Genomic DNA, 9,839 nt, shown 5'->3' on the forward strand with positions numbered 1-9,839 from the left:
GAAGTACAGAAATTGTATTCATTTAACTTACACTTTTTGTTGCCGTGAGTGTCTTGTGCCACATATTTTGGGAAACTAGAGGGTGACAGCATGTGATGAGGTTGAACAAATGTCATGTTATTAAACCCATTTAATGCTTTAGCAGATACTGTGCATTTGTAATCATTGTTATATTCAAATTATATTCTCTGAGTATATATCCTCTACAAAGACCATTTTGCCACCCACATTATCTGCCACCTACATCCTTGTGTTTGTAGGCTGCTACATGCTTGCCACATTCTCCGCATTTTTTTATAGACACATAGCTTCATGGAATACACAACAAAGCCTGGTAAACCACCTGTAGCAGCTAAAAAAGACACTTCATGTGCTTGTGGTTATGTTGATATCCTGTTCTAAAGCTCAGGTGAAATTAAGCAGGAAAAAGAACACTGCTGCCATGTGTGTGTTTAACACCCACGTGCTCCCATCAAACACGTGCTGCCATACGCTTTTTGGTCCCTGATGCCCACACAGAAGAGTGTGATGGTGAAGTCATCTCTGTTTCGTAGTAACACTGTTTCAGTTGATATGTTTCATATGTCAGAGCAACAAAGACTGAATCAAGTGGCATATGATTCTAAGAAACGCTGAGATATGATTCTGGTTAATGACAACTTCTTGTGACGCTCAGAGTCTTGTTGTGCATTCCCAGGGGTTGATAACTACATGGCAGATTAGGTCATCAAAAATATTTTTCTCATTTATTTCATTGTTGCGTAGGCAGCTGGAGATGATACGTGAAATAAAACACAACAGCTTGTAAATGAACCTCTTTAATTGGTATTCAAAGAAACCTGTTTAGCACAATTGACAGCTACATTAAATTCCCAAATGGAAAATGCTGTTATAGGGGTTGTCCAAAATGTTACACACATTGTGAGCGTCTTTAAAGCAAAACATAGTATTTACACAGCAGCTTACAGAAATGTCAACAGATATTAACATACACCTACCTAATCACCCATTCTTACTCACAATTTCTTCTTGCCTCCTTGACCTTTATGTGAGTTTTGGAGTTGAAAACAGAAATCAGAATTTTCAATTTTCATTTTAAGTCTCTGAATTTAATTTGACGTCAATGGCAGTCCTACATTACCAATTAAAAAAAAGGTCCAACAGCATATTAATCATTCAAAGAAATATATTACACAAACAAATGAACATTGTTCAGTTATAAATGCATATGAGTATTAAATTAATGTTAGATTCATATTCAAATTTATAATGACCACAAAAAAAAAAAAATGCCAACAGAATGTCAGTGACCTTGTTATGTCAGATATCTTAAATTCACACAAAATGTGGTCAAAAATCCCAAAACAAAATAACAGACTCAAAGACCATCGATGATAAGAAATGGAATGCCATTTGCTCAGAAATATAAGGTATGAAACTCTGCACTCTACAGCTATCCAACCGCATTTTCACACGTGCGCAGATATTTCCTCTGCAGTTTGCACCATCAGATTTTTCATTGTGTAATTTTGGCCCTCATGTATTACTACTGCTGTTCTCCTGCATGCTCCTGGAGGATGCTGAAATGGAAATGTAGCTCTTAAAAAGACTCATGACTCTCTGCTTGTACGTTTTGATGGCAAAAAAGTAAATAATAGGGTCAAGGCAGCTGTTAAAGTTCATCATGGCAACGGTTACCTGCAGGGACATTTTCAAAGTCTTTAACCCCTCACAAGAGGGCACATTGTTCAGCCTTCTCACTGCAAACTGCATGATGTTGATGTGGTAGGGACTGAAACACACCACAAAGCTCAGCAGAATGAGCATGATCATATTTTTGGCCCTGCTGTTGCTTCCAGAGCTGTTGGTAACTGGGTTTTCCTTGGCAGTCTTGTACAGCTTGCAGCTGACCTGACTGTAGCAGCACAGGATGAGTCCCAATGGAAAGAAAAATCCTATAATGCAAGCGAACAGAAGACCTATTGCCATCATGTGGCTATCAAAATTGGAGAACTCCATGCACGTTCGATGACTGGATTTGTATTCCATGGTGCTCTTGAAGAGCAGAGGGGACGTCTCAAGAAGAACCACCACCCATGCCAGAATGCAGATACCTCGTACAACTTTGGTTTTCCTCAGTCTTTGACACCTCTGACGGTGCAGCATGGCCAAGTAGCGATCTACACTGATGCAGGTCATGAAGGCAATGCTAGCATAGGTATTGCTGTAGAAGATCATGGCAGTCAGCCGGCACAAGAAATCTCCAAAAGGCCAGTCGAAGCCTCGGATGTAGTAGGTGATCCTGCCGGGAAGAGCCAATGCGAAGAGGGTGTCGGAGATGGCCAGGTTGATCAGATATATCGTGGTGGAATTCATCTTCTGCTTTTTCTGACAGGTGATGCAGAGGACCAGGCTGTTACCTGCCACGCTGATGACAAAAACCAGGCAATAGAAAATGGGAAAGAGGACTCGAGCAGACTCCTTGTAGATGAAAACGTCGCAAGTCTGGTTTGTGTAGCTGTCATTCATTGGCATTGTCTGTTGTGTAGCTTGATCTGTCATGTTCCTGAGACCATTTGGGCAAATACAAAACTGTTAACAAGACCGCTGAAATGGTGGAAATAAATCCCAAAACATTTGCATCTGCTTCATGTTTAAAAATGTTCAATAAAATTAAATATGTATATATTGTTGTGGAAGCTTTTGGAGCACAGTGTTTTATATATATAATATCATATTGTGATCCAAAAGATTGCACATCAGTAAATCACAATAATTGTCTGATACTCACAGCAAGTTTGATAGTTTGTCTCTTCTTGAATTGGATAGTGATGTGACAGACTTAGTGAGCGTTTTTGCTGAATTACTTCAAAAGAAACCCATCCCCTTAAACCTGATTGGTTAAGCTCAATTGGGGTTAGGTTAGGTTAGGTTAGATATCCTGTAAATCTCTGTTAGAGTGAAATAGTCATTTTTGTTTCCTATTTAATGTCTTGTTTTATTTGTTTCCTTCAGTTTTAATTACTATAACTTTTTTATTATTATTATTAAACCTATATTATATAAATACTGTTTGCCATTAACACATTCAGAGAAATTCCAGCTAAAATATACTAAATGTTCCAGTGGCCAGGTTTGCTGTAGTCTTAATGTCAATGTATTTACTCATCTTTTCATTATTAACAGTCAAAGAAACATGTTACAACGCCTGCGATAATAGCCTACACTTTTTCTGGTTATTACAGCTCACATACAACCACAAGCTCCTATTTCTGCAGCACTGACCCAGTTAACATGCCAACAAGTATGTTGAGGTATTCTTTTGCAGGGCTTAACAGCATCCCTTTTTAAAACCATGAGGATAAATGTAACACATCCCAGGCACGGGGAGCTTTAGACGGACCAACAGAAGTCACTTTAAGTGTCAAGTTTAACTGAAAACAAATCACTGCAATGTCCGAACTGTCCTGACCGCATCCTGAGCGCATCCTCGACAGCCGGCGTGTGACGCATCTTTTCTTCTTCTTGCCTTACGGCAGATTGCAGACTTAAAAGTGCATTACCGCCACTTATCTCTCAAATGGACCATTGACACTCCTAATTGAGATTGTAGATAGAGAGTCAATGGTCCATTTGAGAGATAGGTGGCGGTAATGCACTTATAAGTCTGCGATCCGCCGTAAAGCAAGAAGAAGCCGGCTGTTGAGAACACGCTCAGGACAGTTCGGACATTGCGGTGAATCAGAGGTAAAAAACGATATAAATACTGTTCAGTTTCTTGCACAGACCGATCGTTTCATGTCTTTACACATCAGTGTATCATCACGAGTCGCAGGGTTTAATTTGGTTTTGTTTGTGTATGTTTTTTTTTTTACTCTCGAAGCCGTGATTCCCATTCACTTCCATTATATGACTGACAGACTGCAACGGTTTGAGTTAAAAATCTTTGTTTGTGTTCTACTGAAGAAACAAAGTCACCTACATCTTGGATGCCCTGGAGGTAAGCAGATAAACATCAAATTTTCATTTTTGGGTGAACTATCCCTTTAAGCAGTAAGAAAATGTCTGTCTTAATCTTCAACTTCGCATGTCTTATAAGCATTTTATTAAACTGGCTAAACAACTGCTATCAATTACATGCACAAAGGCTGCACCTGGTAGCCATGGCATTTGGCATGGAATTTTCACATCCATTAATAATTACTGTCATCTGTGTCTTAGGTGCTGGAGCCCTGTGAGGATGATTGAGACCATTCCCCTGATGCATAAAATGTGAAATAATACCCAAATACAAATGTGGAGGATTACAGGTCACATTTTATGCAGCATTTTATGAGCAAAGTCCCATTTTGTCATGAATGAATAATATAGTGAATGAAATAATTAACTTCCTTAATTACTTTCAATATTTTCTGTAAAATATTTGCATTTGAAATCCGGTTCAAGTGAAAAGAATGATATTATATCAAAACCTTTTTAGGAGAAAATTCCAAGCTCATAGTGATTTGAAATTTGATGTAAACACTAAAGTAAACACAGTGACTGACTTCATTCAGGTTTCCCGTTTTTCTTTTTCTGAAGATGAGGTTGCACGTAAAATGCATAATTCCCTACAAATCAGTTTCATCCTGGCCTCCCTCCCCTTTCTGAACAAACAGAAAAAGGTCAGACTCCTAAGAACTGACTTTCATGTGTCTCATACTGAGTCATCACTTTCAGGGGACAAAAATCATAAAATAGACTCATTTTGTCAACAGGAAGTGTCTGATTATACTGAAGCATGAAAGCTAGTACTGACCAACAGTATGCTATTATCTGAGATGCTGTCCACACGAGGAACTGGTGTTATGACCTGTGTGAATTGCATCATAACTGGTAGTGACTGGTGACGATTAGTGACCTTTCACTGCTCTCGAAAACCATTTACTTCAATTAAAGAGTAAAAACCAGCTGAAACTTCATTTACTCGCCCTCATGTCATTCCAAGCCCATAAGACTTTTATTTATTTTTGGAACATAAATGAAGATACTAATGTTTATTTTGAAATAAAAGACAAAATTAAAGCTGTTTATCAAATAAACCAGTGTCTCTTCAGAAGACTTGGATTAAATCGCTTGATTCATATGGATTTTTATTTATCTGTTTATTTTTTAGGAGTCTAGGAGTTATGAGCTCTTTTGCATTCAAATCTTCTTTGCCAGTCTCTCCCCAAATTGAGCTCTACCATCTGGCCAAGTTTCAAGTCTCTGGGATTTACGGTTTGGTCTGCACGAGTTTTACGGTGGAATAATAATAATAATAATAATAATTATAATAATCTTTACAATTACAATAGGGTTTCAGCAGTACACGCTTGAACCCCTAAATATTGCTGCAAACAGCAATTACTGGGGTTCAAGCGCTTTAAGGCCTTTAAGGTGCTATGCTTTTAGTGTCTAGGCCAACCTGGAATGTATGGCTGACACTAAAACACATCAATGATGGAGAATACGCACACAGAGACACACACACAGAAATTAAATGGTTAAACTATTATATTAATACTAAATAAACATGCTTACACACATGCGCACACACACACACACATTTTGTTGCAGATATAGATATTTGAAATAAATGATAGGTAACAAAATGCTTAATGCAAATCTCTTTTTAACAATTTATAGATCATTTTCAGGTTTAACTGTAATCAAAATCTGGCAAAATTGTCAAAAATGATATAAATCTGTATAAATTAAGTGGTAAAGTTTGACTCTATGTGATTTTAAATGTTATAACAGTCATTTTATGATGTCTAAATATAAAAGCAAAACCTATGAAAAGTACTGTTTTAGTGAGCTGAATGAGTGGATATAATTGCAGTTTCAGGGAGTTTATCATAGACATATAGGACCATATTTTAACGATCTAAGCACATGGCCTAAAGCGCACGGCGCAAGCGCACTTAGTGCGTGTCCAAATCCACTTTTGCTAGTTTAACGACGGGAAAAACGGTCGCCGCGTCGGGCGCATGGTCCAAAAGGGTTGTACTCTTAATGAGTCATGGGTGTGTTTTGGGCGTAACGTGCAATAAACCAATTAGAGTCTCATCTCCCATTCCCTTTAAAGGCCAGTTGTGCTTGCACCATGGCGGATTCACTATTTACATGGCGGAATTTGCAGAAGCAAAGACTGAACGCTTCTCCAGAGAGGAAAGGTTCTGCTCGTGCATGAGGTTAAAGCAGGGCACAATAATAACCTTTTACATTGTAATCCTTTCATTTTTAATATTTGGCCTGTTTGTGCACCGTGCGCTGCTGCACGCCCATGTGTTTGTAATAAGCAGAGTGTACGCACGTTGTTCACCCGCCTATAGACGCATACTAACGTGCTCTTTAAATTAAAAAAAAAATAAATAAAATAAAATATTGCGCCATTGACTTAGAACCAGGTTTCAGTGGGCCCTATCATACACCCGGCGCAATGCGGCGCACGCGACACACGTGTTTTTTGCTAGTTTCAGCCCGACGCAGTTGTCATTTTCACGTCCTGCACCACGTTGTTTAAATAGCAAATGCATTCGCGCTCATATGTGCGCCCATGGGCGTGCTGGTCTGAAATCGAGGTGTGTTCAGGCGCACTGCTATTTTGAGGCAACTGAAATAGACTGCGCCATTGACCAACAAAAACCTGGTCTAAAGTCTGGCGCAATATATATATATATTTTTTTTGTTGTTTAAAGAGCGCTTTAGTAATATGCGCCTATAGGCGGGTGCACAACGCACGTACACTTTGCTTATTACATACGCAGGGACGCGCAGCAGCACACAAACATTTTTAAAAATGAAAAATTAAAGGATTAAAATGTAAAATATTATTATTGCGTACATAAATATAAAAATGCCTACATGTCATAATGGATAGTCTTTGCATGTATCAGAATTATGCACACAAGCAGATCCGTTCCCTCACTAGAGAAGCGCTCTGTTTTTCCGCTTGCAAATTCCGCCATGTAAATAGCGAATCCGCCATGGCGCGAGTGCAACTGGCTTTTAAAGGGAATGGCTTAGATCGTTAAAATAGGGCCCAGTTGGTTAAAGGTGCCGTCTATTTCAGTTGCTTCAAAATAGCAACGCGCCAACAATGCACCTGAACACACCTCGTTTTCAGACCAGCACGCCCATGGGCGCACACATCGGCGCAAATGCATCGGGCTGAAACTAGCAAAAAACACTTGCGTCGTGCCTGGCGCCGCATTGCGCCTGTATGCTAGGGCCCATAGTGTTTTTAACCTTTATAACTATTGTAGTGCCATTTATTGTAGTGACTATTGTAGTGAAACACCACGTGATGCATAAAACTCGTAAGTGCCAACTAGAGGCTGATTTCTTTCAAAATTCTTACAGACCTTTAGGGCCATGAGTCGAACATGCCCACCGAGTTTCATTCCGATCGGCCTGCGTTAACCTTGTCTTATAGGTGCTCAAACTTCATTGGCCAATGGCGGCCATGTTTTTTTTAGATACACAAATGTCCTCATAGACCCTTGTGGCACATTGGACAAAGACACTGCATAACAATTTTCAAGTTGATTGGACCATCGGTTTCGTAGTTATAGGCGATTTTAGGTTTTTATTGTGTCACCCAGTGGCCAAGCTGCGCATTTTTTATTTTATTTATTTATTTATTTGACCAAAGTTTGAGTTCATATATATGTACCACGTTTGGTGAAGATATCTCATTCCATTCAAGATTTATGGCCATTTTAGTAAAAGTGCGATGGTAAGTCGAAATGTCAACTTTTTTTTATATAATTATTGATATTCACTGTCCAAAGAATATTTCTGCACTGGTTTCACGGCCGGCCCTAGCGTTTTGGGGGCCCTAAGCAGATTTTCAATAGGGGCCCCCATACCTACAGTTTCACCTAACCACCCACATCCCATCCCAATGTACACATCTTACACTGAGACCTAATTGTAAAAATTTACCAATTTGTTTTACTCAATATATTTATCTTTCAAGAAATAGATAGGAAAATATATTTGGGTAGTTGACAAATATCCAGTAAACAACGTTTTTTTTTGTAAAACACTATTCCTGGTCCTTCAACTAATTAAAGTTGTCCGTGGAGTTTAAAACCTGAATATGGTGTCACACCGGAGGACATAGTTTTCAGTGACATAATGTATCAAGTTCATATGCTTTTAGAAATATATGGATGAAAAAATTATTGCCAATTACTAAAATAGACACTTGTAAAATTATGCCTGAGTTATTTATTAACAATTGTATGCTTTTCTTTTTAATTTATAAAAGTTGTAATTTATTGAACATCCTTGAGACAGTCACAGCATAGGACAATTTTGAGATGTAGCTCAAAAATTTAAAAACAAATAATAATAATAATAATAAATGTAATAACAAATCAGTTTTTATAACAATGGGTCGATGTAAGACAAAGAAATTTTAAATGATGACAATATTAATTATTTACATGTTTTATATTGTGTGACACTGAAAATGCAATGTCATGTCAACAACCCATTTAAGCAAACTTTTAAAACTAAAGAGTTTAAAATTAAAAAATTAAAGAGTTTAACAATTGCTTAAGAGAAATTTATCAAAATTCAGTGAGATTAATGCTTAAAGCAAAAACACCTGGTTATGAAAATTGCATTAGAGAACAGTATAATAATAATAATAGAAGAATAATTAATTTTCTGGGCTGGCATGACAGTTCAGATTAAAATGCAAAAATAATCAAATATAAGTTTAAACACATGTTGAAACAGATTTAAGCAACACTAAAGTGAAGGCAAAAATCTGAGACGAGACGAGACACGAGATAGGGTTCACAAGAATGAGACTAGACAAGATTTTTACACTATTTTAAGAAATCTTCAATGATGAAAAACATGCCTGGAAAAATAGTCTGCAGGTGCATTGAAATGTTTTAACTAATCTTGCAATAAATGCCATCTCAGTTCTGCTTTCTGAGTATGAATTATTATATGCAATAACAGAGAATACTCAAGCACTGTAAAAGATTTTGCCACAAACTCAACTGACTGACTTCTCTTCTGTATGATTTCATGAGTCTCTTCAGACCTATAGAATTGTACTTGCAGGCTATGAGTTTTTAGAATGTTTGACCTCCTATCTGAACTTTTTTCCACAAATTGATCATAGAAAAAAAAAAGAACAGTTCTTTCTTAGTCTTATTAAGCGCAACCATAATCAAAGTAGGCTACTCTCTCAATATTCAAATCAAAGCGGAAACAGAAACCAAAATTTTCTTCAAGCATGATACAAGAGATGGTTATAACTACACATCCTATTATAGTGTGCATACTAATTACAGCCTAGATATTGTATGCAGCCTAATTTGCATGCATCAGGGAGCAGCAGCCGCTCTCAAACTGCTGGTATTGAAATTGCGTTTGAATGAGCGCATGCATCCTTTCTAGTTTCGCTTTCGATTTCGCGATCGGGACCGGAGGTGCTGAGCGCGCATTGCATTCTACAAGATTTGTCAGACACTTACAGTGCGTGTCCATGAACGTTTTTAATTAATTCCTATGGAAGTTCAGCTTCAGAGAACTCTCCAGCTCAGCTCTGCTGTTGCCATCTCCACCATCTCGCCTTACTCCCGTGATTGCTGTCTGAACTCCTGACACGGGGCCCCCTGGTGGCCACAAGGGCCCTATACAGTCGCATATATCGCTTATTAGGTAGGGCCGGCACTGATAGGTAGCACTTTTCGCTATCGACTTATGCTATGAATTATGTTAATGGGAGGTAGCAAAATCTGACAGGGTAGCACAAATCATCAGAACACCGGCACTGACCACTGACT

At 38.1% G+C, this 9,839-nt stretch overlaps 1 protein-coding gene across 1 annotated transcript; it reads right to left on the bottom strand.

Annotated features, from left to right (window-relative positions):
- Positions 1–1,508: 1,508 nt before the first annotated feature.
- LOC107681312 (G-protein coupled receptor 183-like) lies at positions 1,509–2,810 on the bottom strand. The gene is made up of 2 exons (XM_016477588.1): positions 2,792–2,810; positions 1,509–2,566 (listed from the first exon to the last, which is right to left on the bottom strand). The coding sequence occupies exon 2, from the start codon at positions 2,560–2,562 to the stop codon at positions 1,537–1,539; it is 1,026 nt and encodes a 341-aa protein (XP_016333074.1). The 5' UTR covers positions 2,563–2,566; positions 2,792–2,810; the 3' UTR covers positions 1,509–1,536.
- Between the last annotated feature and the right edge of the window lie 7,029 nt (positions 2,811–9,839).

Source organism: Sinocyclocheilus anshuiensis, unplaced genomic scaffold, assembly GCF_001515605.1.
Source record: "Sinocyclocheilus anshuiensis isolate Anshui unplaced genomic scaffold, SAMN03320099.WGS_v1.1 scaffold1620, whole genome shotgun sequence".
NCBI lineage: Eukaryota > Metazoa > Chordata > Actinopteri > Cypriniformes > Cyprinidae > Sinocyclocheilus > Sinocyclocheilus anshuiensis.

Coding starts and splice junctions, on each gene's coding strand:
- LOC107681312 (XM_016477588.1), bottom strand. CDS start 2,562: ATGACAGATCAAGCTACACAACAGACAATGCCAATGAATGACAGCTAC.